The 24752-nt window shown below is 42.6% G+C and overlaps 1 protein-coding gene across 2 annotated transcripts in view; it reads right to left on the bottom strand.

The window, feature by feature from the left end:
* Window positions 1-1183: 1183 nt before the first annotated feature.
* XRCC4 (X-ray repair cross complementing 4) overlaps window positions 1184-24752 on the bottom strand; it is a 167730-nt gene continuing 144161 nt past the window's right edge. For both annotated transcript variants that reach the window (XM_058656183.1, XM_058656182.1), the window contains exon 8: window positions 1184-1570. In XM_058656183.1, coding sequence (XP_058512166.1) covers window positions 1459-1570 — 112 coding nt within the window. In that variant the 3' untranslated portion in view covers window positions 1184-1458. The remainder of the gene's footprint in view (window positions 1571-24752) is intronic.

The raw sequence follows: 24752 nt of genomic DNA, 5'->3' as shown, positions 1-24752 counted from the left end.
CAAAGTACATACACATTCACACTTTGAGGATTCAGGGAGAATTAGACCAAGTTTGCAGATATTTAGAACCTCAATCAAGCCATGGTGCCTGAGGCTGATAAAAATATGGAATATGAAGAGAGTTCAAGATTTCACCCAGAACACTCAAGTGTGTTTGCTTGCTGGACAAGCATGGAATAAGCCAAGAACTCTAAGAGAAGACTATGAAGAACATACAATGCTACAGAAAGAGAGAACATGTTCATGGGGAGGGAACGACGCACTGTGGTGCAGTGAGATGAGGATGGGAACAAGCCACGCGCTGGACTGGAACCCAGCGCTCTCTGTAGTTTTGGTGCTGTGAACGCTCAGCGGTGTGCAGGAAGTGGATGCTCATTTGCAGAGAAGTGAAGACAGTATGAAGGGCTGGAAACAGAACCAGTGCATAGAGGTGAAAAACTGTCCAAGGTTACTGAGACTACATAACAAGGCTTTTATTTTCAAGGAGGGTCCTTCTATGCATAACATTTTTATCAATGGTCCCTGAAACATAGTCTTTTTTTTTTTAAAGATTTATTCATTTTATTACAGCCAGATATACACAGAGGAGGAGAGACAGAGAGGAAGATCTTACATCCGATGATTCACTCCCCAAGAGAGACGCAACGGGTCGATGCACACCGATCCGAAGCCGGGAACCAGGAACCTCTTCCAGGTCTCCCACGCGGGTGCAGGGTCCCAATGCATTGGGCCGTCCTCGACTGCTTTCCCAGGCCACAAGCAGGGAGCTGGATGGGAAGTGGAGCTTGCCGGCGCCCATATGGGATCCCGGGACTTTCAAGGCGAGGACTTTAGCCACTAGGCCACGGCGCCGAGCCCGAAAAATAGTCTTTTAACACAAGGCAGGGAGGGGGTTTACACCTAATCAGCATATTATAAAGAGAAAGTTAAGCTACATAACATTTTATTAACAACGAAATATTCAATGTATAATAATTTTATTAATATATTTTCAGATTGATTATATCTAAAGCAAACAAATATTTGATATATCATTCCACAAATGAAAATACTCAAACATAATTATTCAAAATATGACTATTTTGGAAGAACTATAGAGATTTTCAAAACACTTTTTTTGCTTTTTAAAAAAATCTTCCTGGACAGGAAGTGAGCGATTAAACACATGCAATGCCATATGAGCCTGATAAAGGTGTCCTTTGAAACAAAAACCTTGGGACTCTGTGTCATTATAGGCATGCTGAATGAACAGATTAGAATAATGTAGCACTGTCATCAAATTACATCTTCATATCCATGTGTAATCCATTTTGCACAATGGTTTCAACCCAGTGTGTATGTAATTAAGCAGAAAGGTTGAGGTAATAGCTACTGCTGAGTCGAAATTTTGCTGTTTCATTTTGAAGAAATGAATAGAAAACATAATCCAGTAAACATCAAAGTGCTTTTGCAAGGTGGTTAAATCTCATCAAAGAGGTTTTCTGTGCTGCTGTTTCTTAGTGTCTCTAGAGACATGTTTTCAGCTGAGGTGTGCTCCTTTTTCAGTGTCTTGGGGGGCGAAGCATCAGGCCTGGAGTGAAAAGAAAATCAGCACAGTGTCATTTAAAAAATACATCTGAAGTAAAAGAAATCATGTTAGAGCCTGTTTCAAAATGGGTGTAGCAATTTCTCTCGGCATGCTGGACGAGGGGATGTAGGTGAGCTTCAGGCCTCACCGGCCTCTCCTGGAATGATTCCCTCACAGAGTGCACCTCCCTTAACTCTGCCTGTGAACGTGCATCTCTGTCTCCGAGAACAGGAACTTCCCCTAGTGGCCAGTGCGCCCCAAAGTGTGGCAATGACTGACGGTGACTGTTCTTGTTGCTGTTGGTCTCCATTCATTTGCGGCATCTGTGTATCTTCACTTAGTAATCGAGTGTTTTATTCCTAGCCAACTGCATTTTCGTCTAGTGCACCACTGCAGTTCACTACTTCCGGTAGACTGACTTCTACACCTGTAGAAGCGCTCTGAGTTCTGGGGTAACAGGCTTGCCCACAGCCACGGCGCAGGGCAGATGCACAGCAGCTCCATCACAAGGAAAGCCTGGGTATGCAGGTTTTCATCCTGGTGTGAAGCCTCGCTTTTCCGTGGAACCTAAGTGAAACACGCTTGATGGGAATGATGTGAGATGGCTGCAGAAGCAAGGACAGTTAGGTCGGGTCAAGTTCACAGGCAGGGCACGAGTCACAGCAGCTTGGATCAACTGGAGGGTCCCGGGCCTTAAAGCTGACCCACACGTTTGCATGTAGGTCTATTCCTTTTTTCAAGCAGTTCCTTTCATCTGGTCTCGTTATTTGTTTGAAAGGGAGAAAGGAGGATGAAAGAGGAGGGGCATCTTCTATCTGCTGGCTTACTTCCCTAACGTCTGTAAGAGTTGGGATGGGATTAGGTAAAGCCAGAAACAGGAACTCCATCCCAGTGTCCCGGAGAAAGGACACAGGGCCTTAAGCCATCATCTGCACATTAGCAGGAAGCTGAATCAGAAACAGGGGCGAAGCGCAAATCCAGGCACTCAGATGAATGTAGCAGTAGTGGTTTACCCCCACTACACCACAATCCTTGCCCCAAATCCAGGTTTGTTCCTTACCAGCTAAGTGATGTTAGGCAAGTATTCAATCTCAGACTTCTATCCTCTGTCCTGTAATACTGAGATACTACTTGCTACAGGAGTGGTTCAGGGACTGGTGCTGTGCGCAGCAGAGAAAGCTACTGTCAGCGACACAGATAGCTCATATGGGTGCTGGCTTTTGGCCTTGACTGCTCTTCTTCTGATCCAGCCCCTGTGAATGCACCTGGGAAAGCAGTGGAGGAAGGTTCAGGTGCCATCCTGCACCCACATGGAAGGCCTGGAAAGATCTCCAGACTCTCAGCTTCCGCCGGGCCCAGTCCTGGCCTTTCTGGCCATTTGGGGAATGATCCAGCAGACTGAAGATTTCTATCTCGTTACCATTCCCCTCCTCTATCTCTTTGTAACCCTGTCTTTCAAACACACACACACACACACACACACACACACACACACACACACATAAATGAATAAAACCATCACCCACAACTCAAAAAATATCAAGTATGTTTAGACGACGAATATTTTAAAACACGGCTACCCAAACTGAGTTGCGCAGCTGATTAGAAATGAATGCACTGCAGGTGTCTCCCTGGCCTACTAACTGCACACAGTTAACCACAGTTGGCGGCAAGAAGACCTGAGGAGTGGGCAGGCCCAGCTCAGACAACTTCACCCTATCAGGAAAGTCATGGTGCAGAGTGCTAGTGCCTTATGAGATGACAAGCACAACCCTCTAGGAATTACAATATTAAAATCAACAACAAATACAGTTACAAGTATTGCAACACATCATCCAGTATCTAAAAATATATTTAACAGGAGAAAAAATGAAACCGTATGAAATAAAAGTATAATTATTACATGCATAATTTTTCAAAGTCAACTCCTAAGGCATTAGACACTTTTCTCTGACACTAAATGTCTCAGGTTGACTGTACTCCTCCTAGGGAAAGGAGAACTACATTTTTTTTCAATTTAAAGTGAGACACAGAAAAGAGGTCTGTAATTTTGTTCATTGTCTAGACTCTGTGAAACCAAGATAAAGAGATTCATCCATTTTCTTTTGATGAAAAAAAAAAATCAGCGTCCGACAAAAATTATCATGATGCCAATTCGGAGGGAAACAAGCTCCTAGGGTTCCACTTAGGGTTCATCGCGTCAAGTCCCACAGATCTGAGGATCAGTCCTGACTCCTGTCCACGCAGCCTCATCAGTAAAGGCGCTTCGTGGAAGTGCTCAGTGCTCCACAGCTGTCCATGCCGTGAGTCAGTCACCTAAGTCAGCTCAGGACTCTCCTCACAATCAAGAACAAAGCCAGACCATTAAAACAGACACTCAGTTAAGCCTTTGGAAAACTCTAGAAATAGAAAAGAACATAAAAATGCCCATGATCCTATTCTGCAATACTGAATTTTTTTATTAACAAGATCATTCTATATATAATTTCGTTCCTTGCTAGATTTACTCTGTCAGGTACATTAGATATGTCTTTGCATCTGAGTTTGGATGCACATTTATAATTAATTACCATTTGGCTGTAATAACAATTATTTCATTGAGAGATTTGGGTTGGTTCCATTTTTAAATGCTCCCATGACTAACACAATGCTTCATACACCTGTATACAAGAATATCTTAGGATACTGATATTTTTATGAATGATTGTTCAATAAATCATGCTAAGAGTGGCATTTGAAAGCAAAGAACTTGGAGAACCTGTATGTGATGTCTTACTAAAAAGAGAGCTAAAGTATTTTAAAACTTGGTGTTCGTGACCAAACTACAGCCACTAGTTAATGGTTCAATTTAAATTGTAACTTTTCCAGGGATATATATATACATTTTAGATTGCCATACTCAGGCTGATTTTTCTTTCCTCTGGTCATTTAAAGTCTCTACCGTCTCTACATCGTGTTTCAACACAAGCTTACGACACATTCTGCTGAGAGTACTTGTTGAAGGTGCACTGTCAACAACTTACCATGTTATAAACATGTAACCCGTGTGATCAAGCCACCACATAATTTCTGCCCTCAAAAAGCTTTTATTTCAACTTTTACCTTTCTTTTTTCAAAATGTGTCTTCATCCTTAAAGCTTTATAACATCTTGAAGACAAAGATTGTATCACAGAATTTTTTCTTCAAAAAGAGTGATTCATCTAATCCCTTTAGGAATAGCTACAAATGCTATGAAATATATAAGTCCAGGTAAATTTTCACATTTTTTCCCTTAGCAACATAGTTTAAAATGAAGATTTCTTAAGAAATAGTTATAGATTAAATGAGTGATATAAACCGAAGAGGCAAGGTTACTGACAGAGTAAGAAACTTCTAGGACTGAGGCTTAGACTTCAGGCTTTTTCAGATAAAGGGAGTAAGATGAAATCCTTCCTGATGATGACAGCTGATGTCCTCAGCAATGGAACTGCAGAGTCTTAAGTTCTGTTAGTTGGATTTCACATTGCATGGAACACACATGCTCTACAGTCCAATGCAAAACTGTACTGCTGTCATCTAACTACACTGAACAGTGTAGATCAAAAGCTGGATTTGTCAAAAGAAATCTCTTATTCAGGAAAAGTTCCTAAGAAACCTTATAATAAAGGATCGACATCTCTTTTAACTTTCTGGGAGTTGAATTACCAACAGCTTTGAAAATGATATTTCTGGGTATTTACTTGTTTTGTAAAGACATTTTCTTAGCCAAATTTAAATTGGTATCACCACGGCCAAACAGCGATCTTTTCTTATTCAAAAGAGAGGTAGTTCACTTCCTCTGGAGGATATGACGTGTATTTTGTAACAGTTCCTGAGACTGATGTTTCTGAAACACGCTGAGGTGCCAAGCAGATTACCAGAGCAGGTGAGGAAAATGTGTAATGACCGCTGGCACCACAACACTGAGAGTCATGCTCATGTGACTTCTGACACAAACCCTGACTGGACATTTAAACATACAATCAAATAATTTTTATCTCAACAAAACATATAAGATTAATTCCAGGTGAATCAAACACTTAAATGAGAAAAGCCAAACTTGGCAGAAAACACCAGAGGGTGATTTTGACACCTCCCTACATTCCTCCCTTCCCTTACTTGTTAAAAAAAAAGTCTCATTTGAAAGTTTTGAAGAGACATGAGAGATTGCCCATTCCCTGATTCACTCCCCAAATGTTCACAAGGGCCAGGGCTAGGCCAGGCCTGAGTTAGGGGCTGAGTTAGGGGCTGGGAACTTGGTCCCGGTTTCCCATGTGGTGGCAGCACCCAGCCACTTGAACCATCTTTCTGTTGCTTCCCAGGTGTGCATGAGCAGGAAAGTAAAAAATGGGTGGCCATGGGACTTGAACCCTGGCACTCTGAAATGGGACACACTTCCCAAATGCTGACCACTACCTTTAGTGGCCTGAGATAACTGGCCTTGTTTGAAATTGAAAACTGGTAACGTTGGTAAGTTCAATGACATTTCACCAATGAAATGTACAACAATAGCAAGCAAGCATGTCAGAGAATAAAACACAACTGGATAAGTTATTGCTGGTGGGACCCAGCAGCGTGGCCTAGCAGCTAGAGTCCTCGCCTTGAACGCCCCGGGATCCCATATGGGTGCCGGTTCTAATCCCGGCAGCTCCACTTCCCATCCAGCTCCCTGCTTGTGACCTGGGAAAGCAGTCGAGGATGGCCCAATGCATTGGGACCCTGCACCCGCGTGGGAGACCTGGAAGAGGTTCCTGGTTCCCTGCTTCAGATCGGCGTGCACCGGCCCGTTGCGGCTCACTTGGGGAGTGAATCATCGGACGGAAGATCTTCCTCTCTGTCTCTCCTCCTCTGTGTATATCTGACTTTGCAATAAAAATAAATCTTTAAAAAAAAAAGTTATTGCTGGTGGGAGAAAAACATCCAAGGCCACTTTGGAAATCAATTTTGGCAATAACTGCCAAGGTATGCACCTGTAGCCCAGGAATTCCACTTCCAGACACATAACCCAGAGCAGTATTTGTATGTCTGTCAGGAAATATACAGACATTCTTAAGTGCATTTAAATATTTCATTCCACTGACTTACTTAAAAGGCAGAGCAACTCAGTGGCAAAGAGAGAGAACAGAGACAGAATCTTTCTCCTGTTGGTTCGTTCCCCAAATGCCTGCAACATTTGTGCCTGCCAGGCCACAGCCAGGAGCTGGGAGCTCTCCCTGGGTCTCCCATGTGGTTGGCAGGGACCCAGGGGTTTGAGCCATTATCTGCTGCCCCACAGCATGGGCATCAGCAGGAAGCTGGATTGGAAGTGGCAAAACTGGCAACTGAATCAGGCACTCTAATATGCTGTACTCAATGTCCATCTCATTAGCGCTTTAACTATTATGAAACTACAAATTACCCACATTTTTTTTAAACAGGAAAATGGCCAGATTATGAAAGCTTCACATGTTGGTATACTATACAGCTACACACATACACGCATCTCAAACAAAACAGGGGAAAAGAGCTAGTCACAAAGTTATCCACATGCTACGATCCTGTTTAAGTTCAAAATGGCATGAAGCTGTGCAGTACTCCTCTTGAACAATGCTGTGTGTGAGTCAGTGTGTCCATGTAGACATTCGTGTGAAGAGAGCAGATCTGTATGTGTGAGTCAGTGTAGACTGATGAGTGTAGACCTTCCTGTTCTCCCAGGAGAGGACACTGCTGGACTGTCCTCTCTCATGATGGGTGTTCTCAGATGCCTACAGGCCTACGCTTTGTAGCTTTGGTTGCTGTGAAGGTGGCGATTCAGGAGTAGGTTTAGTATTACAGACACAGAGTCCAGTTTTAGACACAATAGGAGAATCTGGCACGCCCACAGGTACCTAAGTGGGAAGGCTGAGCAGGTGAAAGGTTATAGAGTTGTGGAACCAAGACAGCTGTCTGGAGGAGACATGTAGACACAGCAGTCACTGCCACACAGAGGAGTTGATGAGATCATCAGCTTTGTCAGGGACTCTGGATCTGGTTAAAGCTGACAGAGCAAACAGCTAGAGAGGGATACTAAGAAGGAATGATTCCAGAGAGACGAGCAGAACCAAGCAGCGTTGGCCAAGTTTATTTTGTGTGCACACAGCTAGTGCCCTTTCTAGTTCCACCCGAATACTGGCTCTCAGCACAGTGTTCATTACTGACGCTGTAAACACCCTTGAGATAAATAATCTTACTTACTCAGACAACACAAGATGGGAAGAACAGCCAGAAGGAAGCTGCTGTGCTCATGAGTTACAACAGACAAGAAGAGGCAACATTTTTCTTCTGGAAAGAACAAAGTCTCAAACTCTTGAACAGGGATAATCGGAGGAAATATGTAGCCACTGAAAGTCACCAAAGGTGGGCTCCGAGGCAGCTGTGCCTCTCGTGGCAAAATAGCACAAAATATATGGTGTACTTTGCCTTACCATAAACTTCCCTGCCATTTGCACAATCCGTATCTTGACCTTCTGGTGGGATTTGCAGAAGTTCAGAAAATGAGGAGGAAAGGATGAAGGTGAGAGGTAAGGTAAAGAGTAATGAACTAGATGAGACTCAGGCCTTAGTCCTGCCTGGGATCCGCAGTATGTGGAAACTAGAAAATCCAACTGTCTACTGGCTTGTTTAAGATGTATCAAATCAAGCCCTCATCAAATGATCTCAAAACACAGTTAAATCAAAATACCAGGTCCTTGTTACTTTGACAAAACTAGACAGCTACAATATTAACCTTAACATTATAAAAACATCCTTTACATAGAACAGTTTTAAATAATGGATTTAACGAAGTAACCAAAGTTGCCACTGTAGCTCCAAATTAAATGTTAGCATTTAAAAAAAATTTGATCTTACACTAAATGAGAAAAGTAGCCTCCAACTTTCTAGTTGACCTTATAAAAGCCAAAAGCGTCTCCTGGATAAGTTCACAGACTGAAGTCAGCAGCACTAGCAGAACCAGGGCTGAACACTGTCTGGAATTCATGAGGTCTACACGTCATGAGATTGGCCTGAGCAAATGAAAGAAGAGAAGCTGGAACTTTCTTCCTGGCAACAAACATGGCAAAATGTGAAAACCCATTAGTTATTTTAAATTAATTTCATAATGATATCTCTTTCTATTGAACGCGACTGTGCAGTTTAAATTCATGAAGACCAGGAATAAAATGGAAATAGGCTTTTGAAACAAGTGATTTTGTATAAGACAAAGAGAGAATAATGGAGGATAGTTCAGAATGGTCAAGGGTACTTATGTGTTTTATAGGTACTGGCAAAAGATTATAATTCTAAAATCTTCTGTAAAATACAAACATGGATTTTAAAAATATGGTTACCCAGTTACATACACTTTAAGTAATCCTTGAGGTGAGCTTGTGGCATGTTAGGACATTGTTTGTGATTGGTCTCCTATCCCATGGTCCTGGGTTTGAGTCCTGGCTCTGCCTCCATATCAACCTCCTGTGAATGTGTACTCCAGACGGTAGCAGATAATGCCTAAAGCTGGTGACTCCCTGCCATCCCTGTGGGAGACCCCAGAGGAGTTCCTGGCTCCTGGCTTCAGCCAAGACCAGTCCTGGCCTTTGTAGGCTTGTGAGGTGTAAACTACTCGTCTCCTCCCACCCTCACCCCATCTTTCAGCCTTTCAAATGATGGAACTGGATGGATGCATTGCTAAGAAAAATATATCCACAATTCATCAAGATCCCAGACAGCTATTCTGATTTTCACTCTTACTGATTTCCGTTACTATGGTCCTCAAAGGTTATCATATACTCAACAGCAAAGTTCACACATCATTCAGAGCACGCCCATACCTGAAATACCTTATATATAACCACTTTGCTTGGGAGCCTGCCAAGTTTTGAAATGATACAGGTGACGCTGGTTGCTGTTAACCAATGTTTGGTTGCTGAAGAAGTAGTCAACTAACACTTTAGAAAAAGTTATTCTCTACATCTAATTATTTTAAAGCAGATATACAAAAGAGAGGAGAGACAGAGAAGAAGGTCTTCTGTCCACGGAGTCACTTTCCAAATAGCCACAACAACAGGAGCTGAGCTTATCTGAAGCCAGGAGCCTCTTCTGGGCTTGCCACGCGGTACAGGGCCCAAAAGCCTTCGACTGTCCTCTACTGCTTTCCCCGGTGACAAGCAGGGAGCTGGATGGGAAGTGGGGCAGCTGGGACATGAACCAGCGCCCATATGGGATCCTGGTGTATGCAAGGCAAAGCTTTCAGCCACTAGGCTACCGTGATGGGCCCTACATCTAATTTTAAGACAGGTTAGGAACTTGAGAGCTTAACTGTTACCTGCTGTGCTGAAACAAAGCCCTTCTTGCTGACTAGTAGCTTCCTGAACAAAGCTGCTCAGCATAATCTGAGCTGGCAGAGCAGCTGGAACACCAATGTTTCCCTGGGTGCACGTGTCAACTAGTCAACAAGTGACTCAACAATGGAGAGAGACAGTGTTAACGAACAGGCCACCAGGTAGCAGACGTGGAAGCGAGTCCAGGCATCGGCATGCGTGCGCATGGGGGTGGCCCTATCCTCCTTGTACCCATAGAAGGCTTGTCTTCCAAGGAAGCCAGGCTGGATGTATGCAGTATGCCTCAAAAGCAGTTCTGTGAGACACTCTAAAATAATGATACTGCAGCACCAAATATTGGAAAAATATTTATTTTCCTCTAAGTAAAATCCTCTAATAGTAAATCCAGTGAATTATTAGGTGAAACAAAAACAAGGTTGAAAAGCGTGTGTCCAGAAACTTGAGCTTGTGCGTGTACCTATTTGTGCACACCTCTGTGTACTTGTATGGCCGTGTACATCTGGCTCAGGTTGAGAAGATTCAACTCTGATAAGTAATTGTGGAGAAGAGTGGATCCTGAGGTAGGGATCTCTTTTGCTGGAAGTTTTTTTAAACTTTTAAAAAATCCTACATGGAGGTGGCATACTTGAGAGTGCTTTTGGAAGGAAGAAGCTTGTGAACTCATCATGGTTTTCCAGATGAACTGAACAGTGGAAGCCCTTTGCTCACGATTCTCAACCATTCACGTCTCAAGAAACCTGTGTTGTTGAATCAGGCTGTAGCTCGTTTCCCCCGAGAACACCACTACCAGCCAGAAAACAAAGCCAAAACTTGCCCAAGAGAAGTAGCAGACACCCGAGTAGACAGGAACAGCCATCACAGAGCTAAGCGGCTCCAAAGGGAGCTGGAATCAGCCATGCTCCACAAATGCCCATGGTGTAGCATCCTAGAATAACACATATCCGTCACCTTAGGACTTGGGAGGCTGGGGGCAGAACAGAGCTCTCGCTGGCTGACAGCAGAGCACTGGCAGAGCTGTGCTCCTGCCGGGCGGTGCTGGGAAGAAGCTGTTCCTTGGCTTTGTCAGCTTTGAGAGGCCATTCCCTGCCTCGGTCCTAACGGCCAGCAGTGGCAGGTGGATTCCTTCTCGGGCAGTCATTCTGAACTTGCACTTTCATGTCATAGAACTTTCCCTGCCTCTCCTTTCCACTCGTGTTGCACCCCCTAGCACCATTCAGGTGCCCTAACGTGTTCTCAGGTGCAGGCACTCGTGTGCATCTAGGGGATCATTATTCCGCTACCACTTTAGCCTCAGCTGTGTCATGCCCATCTATGTCAGTTTAAATTTGGAGAGGCATTAAACCAGGTCTGAAGCCCCTCAAGTGTCCGGTGCTTCAAAAACTCGATGGAAAAAAAGTTGGAATTAGAAGTTGTTTATTGGATGGAAAAAAAGTTTTGTTTTCTTTTTTTCAAATGAGTGCATTTTTCCTAATACACATTTTCTGTGAATTGCTTGAGGACCTCTCGTATGTGTGGCAGTCCTTATCCTGTAAGGAACAGAGTCTCACTCTTCACAGTCCAACGGAATCGGGCCATCCCGGATGCATGAGGGGCTTCAGACCTGGTTTGATGCTGTGCCCAAGATTCCTTCAGGCTTCTCATGGAAAGGGTGACCAAGGAAGACCACGCAGCCTAACTATACGTGAGACAGAGTGGGGCTGACACGGTGGTGGTGGATTAACCACCACTGCTGACGCTGGCATCACACAGCAGAGCACCATTTTGGGTCCAGATCTTTACTAATGTGCCCAGAGAGGCAGTGGCTGATGGCCCAAGAACCTGGGCCCCTGTCGCTCATGCCAGAGACCCAGAAGGAGTCTCTGAAAGCCGGCTTCAACCTGACCTGGTCCTTGGTGCTGCAGCCATATCAGGAGTGATCTAGCATCTCTCTACCTTCGAAATAAATATAAGCAAACAGGAAAGGATTTTATGACACCACCAATGCCATATTAACAGTTATATAATGTTAATACTGAATAACTGAACAATACTATACAACCATTGCTTTAGAAAGAATACTCATTCAGGGCCTGTATAGCTGTCCAGAAAATCAAAGTGCCACTTGCAGCTCTAGTGTCCTGTATGAGTCACAGTTTCCATCTAGGCTGCCCTACTTCCAACCCATCTCCTTGCTAATGTACCTAAGCAAGCAGTGGAAGACGGCCCAAGTGCTTGGGACCCTGTATCCACATTCGTGACCTGGATGCAGCTGAACCAGCGACTGGCAGACCTCTGGTTCTTTCTCTCCCTGTAGCTGAAATAATTCAGAAAGGGGTAGGAACACAGGAAGAAGGCACATGGAAATAATCTATAAAATCTGTTGTTTTTGATTCTGAACTAGGAAGATTAGGCTACCTTTCCAGTTTACATTTAACATGTGAGTGGCTTGTAAGGCAAAACCCAGACATGCAGGGAGGCAGAACGCATCCCACCCTGTGGAGGAGGCAGCCCATGTGCCGAGAGACCCTGCAGAAAGGTGGATCCTGCCCTAGGATGGCAGGGTCATAGGACCCCACGGAAAACATGGGCAGGCATCTCCAATGTTATTTACAAGTCAGCTAAATCCATAGACAGCTGTTGACCGCAGCTGTGCCATATCACATAACTATATTACCTATCACATTCATGCATTTTCTCACCACGAGATTTTCACGCTTGAACAAATGACCAACATTTTTGAGGACTTTATACTGAACTCATGTTTCCTTTGGGCTGGCAGAATGATGATAAGCTGGGGTTCCATTGGTGCACTGACATGGAAGGGTGACCTCCTTCTTGAAACATGAAATGCAATCAGTACCTTGAGAATAACACACAAATGAGCTATTTACTCACAATTCTCTGCAATTTATAATGGAGGAACCTTTAATGTGTCATTCATAAATAGTAACAGCATGACAATCACTAAAACCAATGTTTGTAAAAGCACTGGTTTAATTTGCCAGAAGACAAATGGATTGTGAATTTTATTATGCCTAACAAATAACAGACTGAATAATGCAAATGACCATTGTTACCTATCTGATCCTTCTTTTTTCCCTGTCTTGCCACAGCCCATCTTCCACACTGCTGCAAATTAGCTACCCTTCTTAAGACGAATCTGATGACTACTGTGCGCTCTGATGGGTCTGCAGGGGAAACTCCCTTGATTCAGGAGAACAAAAAGCTGTAAAACTCCTGCCTTTATGTCTATCATTCGGGCCCCCGCTATCCAGTATTCTTCCACATCAAACTTCTTCCATTGACCTAACACACCATTCTCTCTTAGTCTTCACACAGTTCGCTCAGCTGTAGGCTCGCCTGTCCTCTTAGCCTGGCAGGCACAGTGGGGATGGTTTGTCTCTGCTCCACAGGGTCAGTCAGTGTCTTAGCTGGCAATACTGGAAATCCAAGGGTGACGCCAAGGTTGAAAACCCTCTCAAAGCCCATTTGCTCACATCTGGTTTGGGGGCCTGGTTTGCTCGAGGGTCCAGAGCAGCTGGTTTCCTGTGGTGTGGGAGCCCCCAGGAGCTAGGCTTCTTCCATAAAAGTTTAGGTTGGTAAACACATGGGTTTTTCTGATGTGGCCTCTGGAACTCACAGAGAACCACTTGTTTTGTCTTCTGCTATTTGCAAAAGAGTCCAAGAGCCCACCAATGGTCTTGGGGAAGGGAAGCAGCATCACCTCTCAGGGTGGGGAGTCTTGACGGTAGACTAAGTCTGCACGTATCTGGAACTTAAATTATGAGCTACTGGGGAACAGGGACCATGGCTTAAAATCACTGTTTCTTTCAGAGTTTGGCATAGTGCCTTAGAATAAAGCAACTGGTTTTCTGAGTAAATTGATTCTTCTTGAGTCTTTGGAGTGCTGGTGAAAAAAAATGACAGCTGGTTTGATGTGCATTTTATACAGAATAAAGTCTACTTCACATACAAAAGGCAATAATAGAGACTCTTCAGATGCAATGACACATTGAAAAAAGGTTTAGACCACATTAATGGCTCAAAAATTTGGAAATTTTAATTTCTGACAATGATTGCTGCCTAGTCCTTACCTCATTTTCCATTATGAGGAAATATTATTTATTTTTGCAAGTAGTTTTGAATGTTTATACATTTATATGCTTACAAGTTCACACCAGCATGCTTAGTTTGGTTATACCCCACCTGATTGGCATGTTTGGGAAAGGAGGGTGGTGCTTTAATCCTTGTGGCTGAAAGTCTCATAAACAAACGCTGGTCCATTGCTCCGTCCTCGCACACATCAGAACCCAGCTGCCAGAAGACTGTAATTAGCAAGATTCTCTACTAACTTAACTTCATTAAATTATTATTAAAGCTTTAGGAATTTCAGCCCATTAAAATCTCTTCTACTGGCACTGAAAGACAAAAACAGGATCTGCAATAGAATTTTCTGAAATAAAAATCTTCAGCTCTATATATCCTTTATTCTGGAAAGAATCACGGCCTCTATTACCAGGGAATCAGTTCCATCAATCACAGAATCAAACAGCAATCAAGAAAATCAGATTTCAAAGGCCAGAAGGCACGCACAGCCCATTAATGCTGGGCTAAGAGATGCTAACACTTGTTCAGAATTAGGAAGGCTGTCATGCATAGATTTTTAGGCAGCCTCAAAAACAACCATGAAAACTGGAGCAGCCATACACAGGCATGGAAAATACTGAACTGGATTCTGAAGGTTTAGCAAGACTTCTCTTAAAATGCATATAAACTCCAAAATCCCCTCAAAATGTTACTGAGCCTCTATGGTTGTGTAAACCAAATTGTAACACTCTTTCACAAGGCTGTTTAAAGCACAAATTTTAATTACTTTCCAGAAACACGGGCCCATTTTTCATATTCTAAAAGAAAAAGGATATTTGATATTTCCTACTCTATCGCTGAACACTTATCTATAACCAAGAAATTTGGAAAAAAAATAATTAAAGTCATTTGTAAGAAGGAATCTTTCAAGAAGGGACCATGTCTGCCAGTTTTCTCTACAGGTAAAGATTTGCAATTTAAATGCATTTCTGAAACAATCTGCTTTTTGAGTATCTGTTGAATATGAAAAGGTATTTTCACAGCTTATTTCTCGAAAAAGTCATTAAAATGCTAAGAAAAACAACTACATGCTTAATGCAAAGGAATAGCTTAAGAATTAAGGGAGATGTTTCATTTTAAATACTTATGCAAACTTTGCCAACAAAAATTATAAATGAGGGGCCCGGCACCATGGCCTAGCAGCTAAAGTCCTCGCCTGGAACACACCGGGATCCCATATGGGTGACGGTTCTAATCCCGGCAGCCCCACTTTTCTTCCAGCTTCCTGCTTGTGGCCTGGGAGGGCAGTCGAGGATGGCCCAAGGCCTTGGGACCCTGCACCCATGTGGGAGACCTGGAGGAGGTTCCTGGCTCCTGGCTCCTGGCCTCAGATTGGTGCAGACCGGCCGTTGCAGTCACTTGGAGAGTGAATCATCGGATGGAGGATCCTCTCTGTCTCTCCTCTCCTCTGTATATCTGACTTTGCAATGGAAATAATGAATCTTTAAAAAAATTATAAATGAAAAAGGGCAAGGTGAGGTGAGCCATGTCAGGCTGGGCCACAACTCCCACCAGCACATGTAACACCCAGGATGGAGGCAAACCCAACAGGAGATCTGTGGGGGTTCCTCTTCTGGACCACTGCTCCCACTGGTGAGCATGAGAGCTGGGACTTAGGGCAGACCAGGCTGGGCAGAGCTACAAATCCCACTGGCCTGCATGTGAGCTGGGCTAAGGGGACAGCAGGCTGGACTAAGTGACCATATCCACTGGTGCACGAATGAGCCAGAGTAAATATAGGCTGGTCAGCCTTTGCTGCAGTGTCAGACAGCAGGTGCTGGCACTGGGGGCAAGTCCTATCAGACTAGACCATAGAACCACCTGGAAAATACAGTAAGTGGAGCTGGGAGAGTGCCCAGTTGGGAAATTGTGGGCACTTCTCTGATGGGCTGCAGTTCTCACTGGTGAGCATGAAAACCAGGGACTGGGTAAGGGCCTGGCTGGACAGAAGGGAATACCTGCCAGTATGAGGGTGGGCTGGACAGTGGGGTTGGGCTGAGCTAGGCTCCAATACCCATTGCTAAGTACAAGAGCCAAATGGGATGCAGGATCGACTGGACCAGTCTGATGCACATATTGGCATGTGCAGCAACTGGTGCTAGGGCGAGCCTGGTGGGGTTACTGAGGGTTGATCTGACTAGACTGCAGCTCCCACTGGTATGCATGAAGGCCAAGTGTGTGGCAGATGGGGTTAGATTGGCCCGCAGCATCCATTGGAACACAGCATGTAAGATGGGGCCGGGGACAGAACTGACCAGGTGACTATAGCCATCACTGTGTGTGTAGGCTGATGTAGGTGATGGACTAAGCCAAGCCCCACACTGGCTAGTACACACAGGAGTCAGGTTGGGTCACCTCAGACAAGGTTTCTTTGGGGACCTCCCAACTGGTTCACTGGACTCAAAACTCCAAACCTGGTGAAAATCACAGGATTGTGGAGTGCATGTGTCAGAACTGGGTCTTCACAGTTGCTGAGGCCTGTGCAGTGGACGGCACACCCAGATGCTCACGGAGGACATGATAACCAGTCCATTGAGGTCTACAGAGGACATTATAGTAGCATGGAGGGCAGAACAAATTAGACAGCTTTTAAATTTCTATCAAATTTGATTGCCAATAATATTTCTGAAGGATTTTAAAAACATTTCATTTTGGGGATGAAAGAAAAGTTATGGGTAAACTGGTACTTAAAACTAAGGTGCTAACATAATGACCCTGTGCCTCCACAGTATTTGGTGAACAGAAACATGCTTATCGAGAATCTCCCCACTGTGGTGCAGTTCTCCAACCACACAACCAACACTGACACATTACAGTCACTCATTTCTCAGCCTTGAGCCAGTGTCCAGGGGTCCCAACAATGTCCTGCATTAAACCACAGCAATAACAACAAAACAAAGCTAGAACTGTTATTAAAGGATATACTACTGTAATAAAATGGGAGAACAGACTGAGGGGGAACAGGGAAGAGAAAGGGGGAATCCTGGTATCTGCAAAACTGTATCATGAAAAATAATCACAACAAAATCACAATGAAAGAACCTAAAACAAATCCCACATCACACAATCCCAGTCACAGCCTTTTTTTAACTTCGAAAAAGTCATTTATTTATTTCTAAAGCTCAGATTTATAGAGAGAAAGAGGCACGCGCATGCATACACACACACACACACACACACACACATACACACACACAGTGTTTCTATTGGTTCTCCTCCCAAATGGTCCAGGGTGAAGATGGAAGCCCAGGGCTTCCATTGGGTCTCCTGTGTGGGTGGCAGGGGCCCAAGCAGTAGGACCATCTCCAGCCAATAGCCAGGATTGAAAGTGGAACAGCTGGGACATGAAGCAGATCCCATATGGGATGTTGGTAATGGTCTACAACACTACAAATCTCCCCTCCCCTCACATCTTTAGCCTTCATCTTTTGCTGAGGTATATAAGATGGATATTCCTAACTAACCAGTTACAATTTCTGGAAAAGAATGTTTCCTGCCTTCTTCTTTTTCAGCTCTGCCATGGCTATTTTATTATTTTATTTTATTTGGCCTCTTCTTTCTTACAAATCTCACCATCTGTCAAAGTCTTGCTGGGGTTCTGATAGTAAGTGAAATAATCTACAAATAATTTGGGGAGAATCAAAACCTTTACGATATCAAGTCTTCTCATATTTCAAATTTTCCAATTTTCTTCACTTTTTATAATTTAATGTTCACATTTTTGAATCACTATTTCTAACAATTTTATGATGGGACATGGAAATGCAATTGTGTTCTATATATTTTATCACCTATTAAACCACTTCCTTGTATGATCTTATTTCTTTCTAAGTATCTACAGATTCTTTTTTTGATTTTAATACAGTCATATGAACTGTGAGCTTGAAACTTTTGATTCCTAGAGTGTATATTTCACTTTCCTGCTCTTCACACAGTCACTTGTCAACGCTGAATAGAAGTAGTGTGTTGCTAACTGCACTCGACATGCGTGGAGCCTCAGCATTGGTCCTCATCAGCCCTCTGGGAACGGAGGAAGGCAATTAAAGAAGCGGCTTGCATGAGCAAAGTGACCAGTGTGTAACAGAAGTCAAACAGTCAAGAGACACCAAATATCCTTCTTTAGATTTCTCTTTCTACACTCTTTTAAGAAATAGGCTACAAGTATTTTCTGGCAAGTATTCTTATAGTATCAAAAGAACTGTAACTGTAAAGAATAAAAACTTGTGTACAGACAAAATAACACTTAGCAAAGCATAACTTCAAAAATAAATCATACTGTAGTTCAAAATTAAAGAGTGAAAAATGTAATCTCAGTAGATATATAGATCCGTAACTGGATTTTCTCATAAAGATGAAGTATATGTGAAATGATTCTAGTTTGGTTAGCAGGATTACTTAATTTCTTTCTATTACGACTAAACAGAGACTGACTGTATTATAAAGAACAACTAAGTAGAAAGGAATTCAGAGGAAACTTGTGCTTTAGTAACAACAGCTTTAAAAGGAGGCATGTTAAAAGACAAGAGGCTCGAGTGTGTGCCAGGTTTGATGGAACATCACAGGAGGAGTGGACCAGGAGCTCCCACATGCTAATGGACACTGCTCCTCTGTGCAGCGTGGTCCCTGAAAGCAACCGTGGACGCCATCCCTAGGAGGGGACCCCATCATTTGTGAAAGGCGAGGTGAGGGAACCTAGTCTACAGCAATCCCCCAAGACCAGAAACCAACTTCTGTGTTCCCAATGTCGATTTGCAAGTTATTTTTAGTCTGTTCTTTTAAAGTGGGTTTGTTTCAGCTTCATGTAGTGACACTAGGTAGCTCACCTAGCCAAAATCTTCACTCTTCTAAGATGACTTTATTAATTGTCACAGTCTCACCGATGATCATCTGAGTGAAACCGGGGCAGCCAGAGGAATGCTCTTCTGGGATGACATATATGGGGTTCATGCACACTGTTTTATTTGTAGAATACATATTGCACTTTTCTTCTAACAACAACAAAGTGCTGCCTAAATGGTGAAAGTCAATCCTATCTAGCACACTCAAAATAACTGACACACACAGCTTGCTTTTTCTCTTAAATCTGTAAGCAAGGATATAGTATGCTTAAATTCTAAATAATATCTTTCCTTGTGAGTTCTAAAAAATTCACATTTGTCTGTCATCTGATTATATTAGTCACTATTATTTGACTAGCTTTCCTATTACATGAAACAGTGCCACAGGTGATTTGTTATCCACGTCCCAGCAGATCAAATAAATATGAGACTGTGTAAGTCTTCAGGCCTTGGCTGGTATGGGTGGGAGTTAGGGACATGGCTATAACATTGAAGAGTACATTGTTTTGGAAAGCTTAGAATCAGACAGGAAACGGTCAGCGTGGGACACAAAGATTAGCTAGTCCCTCACTGGGGTATTGAAGGTATTTCTCTGCACACCGCTCCTAAAACTGTTCTGTATATAAACTGTTGACATATGTCTTGTTAGAGTTATAAGCCAGTCTAGACTACCCGAAAAACAGCCAGGTTCAGCAAAATTATGCTTCAACGCTATAAAATGCCAAATACTATAATGAAAATAGACACGAGACAGCTGAATAGTAATCTATAGCCATTTTAAGGTGTATAGAAATCGGTTGTATATAAACTAATAATTGAAATGTCAATGAAGAAGTCACAGGATGTGGTTCAGAACTTGCATTCTTTTCTCTCTCTCTCTCTCTCTCTTTTTTTTAACATATTGGTTAGTCAACACCATGTCAATTAATTCCATAACGCTATAAATTGTTACCGATGCCATGTCGGGGCTTTCAATTGATCAGGATGATACTCTATCAGCTCTACCTTCAGACCAGAAATGGTCTCCCCAAGAAACCGTTGAACTTATCTGGACAATAAGATGCTGGACTTTATGCTTGGTAAATGCTTGCAATGAAAGAATCTCAACTGAATTTGAACTGTGGTAATGCAACAAGGTGGAGGAATCCACTATTGGGGGGAGGGGTCGGGGGAGGGGTGGGGGAAATCTCAGTGCGTATAAATATGTGCCACATAATGTAATGCAATCAATAAAAAAAAGAGTACATAGTTTTTGCTATTATTACTAATAGGTACAACTTATGGAAGAGCATTCAAGATGAATAGGAAAGTATACACCTTATTTTATTCATTATATAAACAACTTAGGTATGATTTATGAAACAAAATTTAAAGTTTATTTTTAGAGTACTTGTGAAAATGTGGCTTTACAGTAAAGTGAGAAGTAGCAATTATAAGATATTTAAAGTAAAACTTTCTACAAGTATTTGTTAACAAGCTCCTATAGATTACTGTACTGTATATTTTTAATACCGTAATATTATACTATTATTCCACACAATGATTATTTTATAAGGCTCTCAAGGGAGGGGATAGAAGCCATGTTCAGCAATAATGGGAGAAAGGATTTCCTATCCCATGAAGACCTTTCAAGAAGTCTGTGAATAAATGGAATTAAAACAAGTTTATTTTCGTATGAAAATGTTAATGGTATGTGGGAAGTGTATGTTATGAAAAACTAAACGAATTTCAAAATTGTATTTATACTGAAATAAAGTCTTTTTTTTAAACTTTGTTTTTGAAAAAGAGAGCAAGTGAGAATGAGAGGGTGCTCCTGCGCTGGTGGTGTGCACCCCAATGCCCCAAAGACCTGTGACCAGACTGGCACTAAAGCCAGGAGCTGGGAACGCAGCCGGGCTCTGCCCTGTGGGAGGCAGGAACCCAGTGACCTCGGCTTTCACTGCGGCCCCCAGGGTCTGCACGGTGAAGCTGGAGCCAGGAGCCAGGAGTCCGAGCCAGGAGCCAAGGGTCTGCACGGTGAAGCTGGAGTCAGGAGCCAGGAGTCCGAGCCAGGAGCCAAGGGTCTGCACGGTGAAGCTGGAGCCAGGAGCCAGGAGTCCGAGCCAGGAGCCAACCCAGGTACTTGGAATATGAGCATCTGAACTGCTCCACTAAATGTCTGATCCTAAACTAATACTTCAAATCTCATTTTCTCTTAGGTACCATTAAGAATAACTATTGTGCAGATGAATAATATGTAACAGTTTATCAACAGCAGAATTCTCTCAGGCCACTGATGACTGCTGGTGGGCGACTGGTTCCCAGCTCTATCATAGAGACCAAAATCCAGGGAGGCTCAGGTTCTTTATGGAAAATGACAGAGTGTTTACATACAACCTACATATATCTGTAATACCTGCTATGTATAGTGTATAAAGGTTATTTGATTAATGCATTTCCATTAGTGCAAGCACATATCTGAGGTGGGGTCACTGTAAAATGTCTGAAGGTTCCAGGTGTCTCTTGAGGACTTTGCGGCAGGTGGCATCACAACAGCAGGTGTCTGTCAGAAGGAGAGCCCACATTGCCAGACAGGAAGCCAGAACATGGGAAAGACAGGCTTCTTTTCTGTGTAACAACAGGGACATGCAGGCCTCCGATTCGGGTTTCAACTCTTACAGGCCCACCACCTCCTAACATTGTCTCCCTGGACTTAACCTCTTAACATGAGAACTCCTGGGAAGAAAGCCACATCTGTACCACAGCAACCATGTGAATAGCTTGGGCTGCATTACTGATGAGGCAATGCTAAGAATGAAAAGGGTCACAGATATTCAATAGATACAATTTTTCCAAATATTTTCAATCTGCAGCTGGTTAGAAATGGAGGATATAGATGTGGAGAATGAATTGTCTCCATGAATTCCAACCTCTCTCCAAGCGTGATCATTACACAATGGTACTGTGTTGGGGACAGCTATTCCAGACATCCCACTGCCAAAATACCCAAGCTAAGCCCTCCATGTTGGACACAGTTTACAAATGTGCGTAACTAGAGTGGAGACATGGATTCATTTGCCAAACATTTGGGCCAGAAGCCAGGAAGGTCCGAGGGCTGTGGTGCCAGGGAGAAGATGCAGGTGCTGGAGCTGGGGTTCTGCAAAAAACAGATTTACAGTGTTTTATCTTCTATAACCTGGGAAATACTAGGAAAGTACCTGGTCCCTCTACCAACAAAATTGAAAAACTGAGTAACACCAAACACTGTAAAGGACATAAGGAACAAAGTCCCAGGCTCCAGTAATCGGATCATCTATTCCTGGCTCAGGGTTAGAACTGAAATCAACAGCTGTCTCTTCACTTTCCATTTCAACCCTGGGTAATCTCATTGTCCCCTATTTTATAACTGATTTGCCTATCCCTCTTTGTTTTTACAGCCAGATCACTAATATCTGACTTATATCATAGTAAATCTGCATTTTTCTTTATCATTCTTTTTAAACTTAAGTCAACCTTGAAAACAGATTTCAAAACATTCAAATGCTGCTTTGCCTGTGAAGTTTCTCTGAGTCCCAAACACAGAGAGAGACACTTGACCCGCTCACATCATTCTAGCGCTCAGCCCTGGAAGAGGACACACTTGGCAGAAACGCTTGTTAATCACGAGATGCAGACAGGAAGGCAGGGGGATGGAGAGGAGATTTTTTTTTTTTTTTAAGAATTGCTGCCTTATTGTTTTTTTTTTTTTAGAATGTGATATTTTGGCAATTATTTCTGTAATACGAATAAATGATCTCTCTTTCCCCAACTAATGAAACTGCCAGCACTGAGATGGTTTAATCAACATTTCTAAAACCCTCAGCAACTAGCAATGACAAGAAAGTCACTGCTCTTTACCTTGACAAACACCGAGGTACCCCTTTATCTCATTTACGGTATGTATGGTCTTACTCTTTCCACAAATATTTTACAGCACCATAGTCTTTCTGGACAAATATGACTGACTGAAATTTTTTAATTGCTGAAAAATATTTTAGAGATTATATTTCTTGACTTAAAACTTGCATTTCAAAGTGCAGCCTGTTATTCACAATTCTCTACACCTATTTGCCGTTCTCCACGTTTCTGCCCTCTTGACCTGCCACAGCTCTGAGGTTCTCAGAGGAGCTGGTACCAGAGTCGGTGCTCTGCCCATCACCACACCTCCCTCCCTCCCTGCACCTTCCCAGACAGCTTCTGCAGCTGCCTCTCGTATGGCAGTGGTACGCATGTTTTGTCCAACTGCTGTTAACAAGTCATGGCGGACTTGCTGGCTTGAGACAACATTCCTTCGTTTCTTGACTCTTCCAGAATCTGAAAGCCTGAATTCAGGATCAGTGAGACAAACGTCCGGGAATACGGCTTCTCAGGCTTTGGCTGAGATCACTTGTAAGGCCAAGGTGTGAGCAGGACTCTGTTGCACTGAAGCCCATGGATGAGGGTCTCCCTGCAGCGTCCAGGGGCTGTACCTCAGTGGTTGTGGCATTCCTTGGCTTGTAGTCACCTCACCCTAAATCTCCATCTCATGGTCATATGGCCTTCTCTGTTCTAGCTCTGTCTAATCTCCTTGCACTTTCTTCTATGAAGATTATGCAATGGCATTCGCTCCAACTCAACCATTCAGGACAGTTCTAAATTATCTCAAAACTCCTAACTTGGTCACATCTACAGTCAGCCAACAACACTCAATGAGGGAGACATGACTTATTTATGCCAGTACCATTAGTTGCTAACATATCTCCTGGTGCAAAGTATGGGCCATATAATTGCTGAATAAACAAAAACATACATGATTTAACCGAGGTTTTTGATTGCATATATAATCCTGCAAACTGCAAGCTTATAGCATTCAGTAGGTTTTAACAGTGAGAGATATCAACGCACACTGTCAACAGACTAATTTTAATGTTCTTCATCATCATGTAGAGTATATAATACTTTAAAAAATAATTTGGGTCCCATTCAAAGTCTAACAATATTTAAGAATTATGCAGTTAGAAAATAAGGAAAAAACATTCTCACACAAGCATAATTTACAAATAATTAAGACTGTTAAATAATATGACACATTGTATATGTAATAAAATAAGAAATAGTTTGGCAATATAAGTTTCATTTTTCTACAATTAAAATGTAACTCAAATATTTGGAATGACTGTTTTTAAAAGGGTCATTTTCTTTAGAATCACATATGCTAAACAGCATAGTGTTCATCAATTCAATTCAGTGCATTTCCAGAGACGGAACATGAATATGACTCAGTGTTTCCACAGAAGCTGGGAGTCAAAAGGCTCTACTAGCATCAGTTGAAAAAAGGGGTGGAGGATATAAATATTCCTTAGTGTACGCTGTTATATCAAGATATCTGATGCAACTTGTGGCAAATTTTGCAACTAAAAGAAAACGAAGTGAAACTAATAAAATGTATTGCAATCAAACAGCTCAAATATGGTCTGGTTCTTAGTGGAACAATACTGCCAAGTAAAAGCTGCTATCATCTACATCATTTCAATGTGAAGAACGTCTAGGGCAACTCCTCTCCACTCCTTCAAACAGGGAATTCAGACGACTCCATACCACTGACTTCGCTTTCAATGACAAGGCTTTCTTCCTCAGTTAAATGACTGACTTTCATTAGCTCAGACATATAGCAAAGATGTTAATGGACAATTAGTAAATACAGAACCACATTGCTTTTATTCTTTTATTAGAGCAAGGAATACTATTATTTGTTTGGCTGATGCATTTGTCAAATGCCACAACAAAGCTCTATGAGGAAATATATATTTTAGTGGTATTTATTAAAGAAGTGTTCAGTAGCAGATGTTTGTGAATGAAAGTGGAGTTGT

Source organism: Ochotona princeps, chromosome 28, assembly GCF_030435755.1.
Source record: "Ochotona princeps isolate mOchPri1 chromosome 28, mOchPri1.hap1, whole genome shotgun sequence".
Classification (NCBI taxonomy): domain Eukaryota; kingdom Metazoa; phylum Chordata; class Mammalia; order Lagomorpha; family Ochotonidae; genus Ochotona; species Ochotona princeps.
The sequence above is the reverse complement of the archived record's forward strand: the minus strand, read 5'-3'. Positions and strand labels throughout refer to the sequence as shown.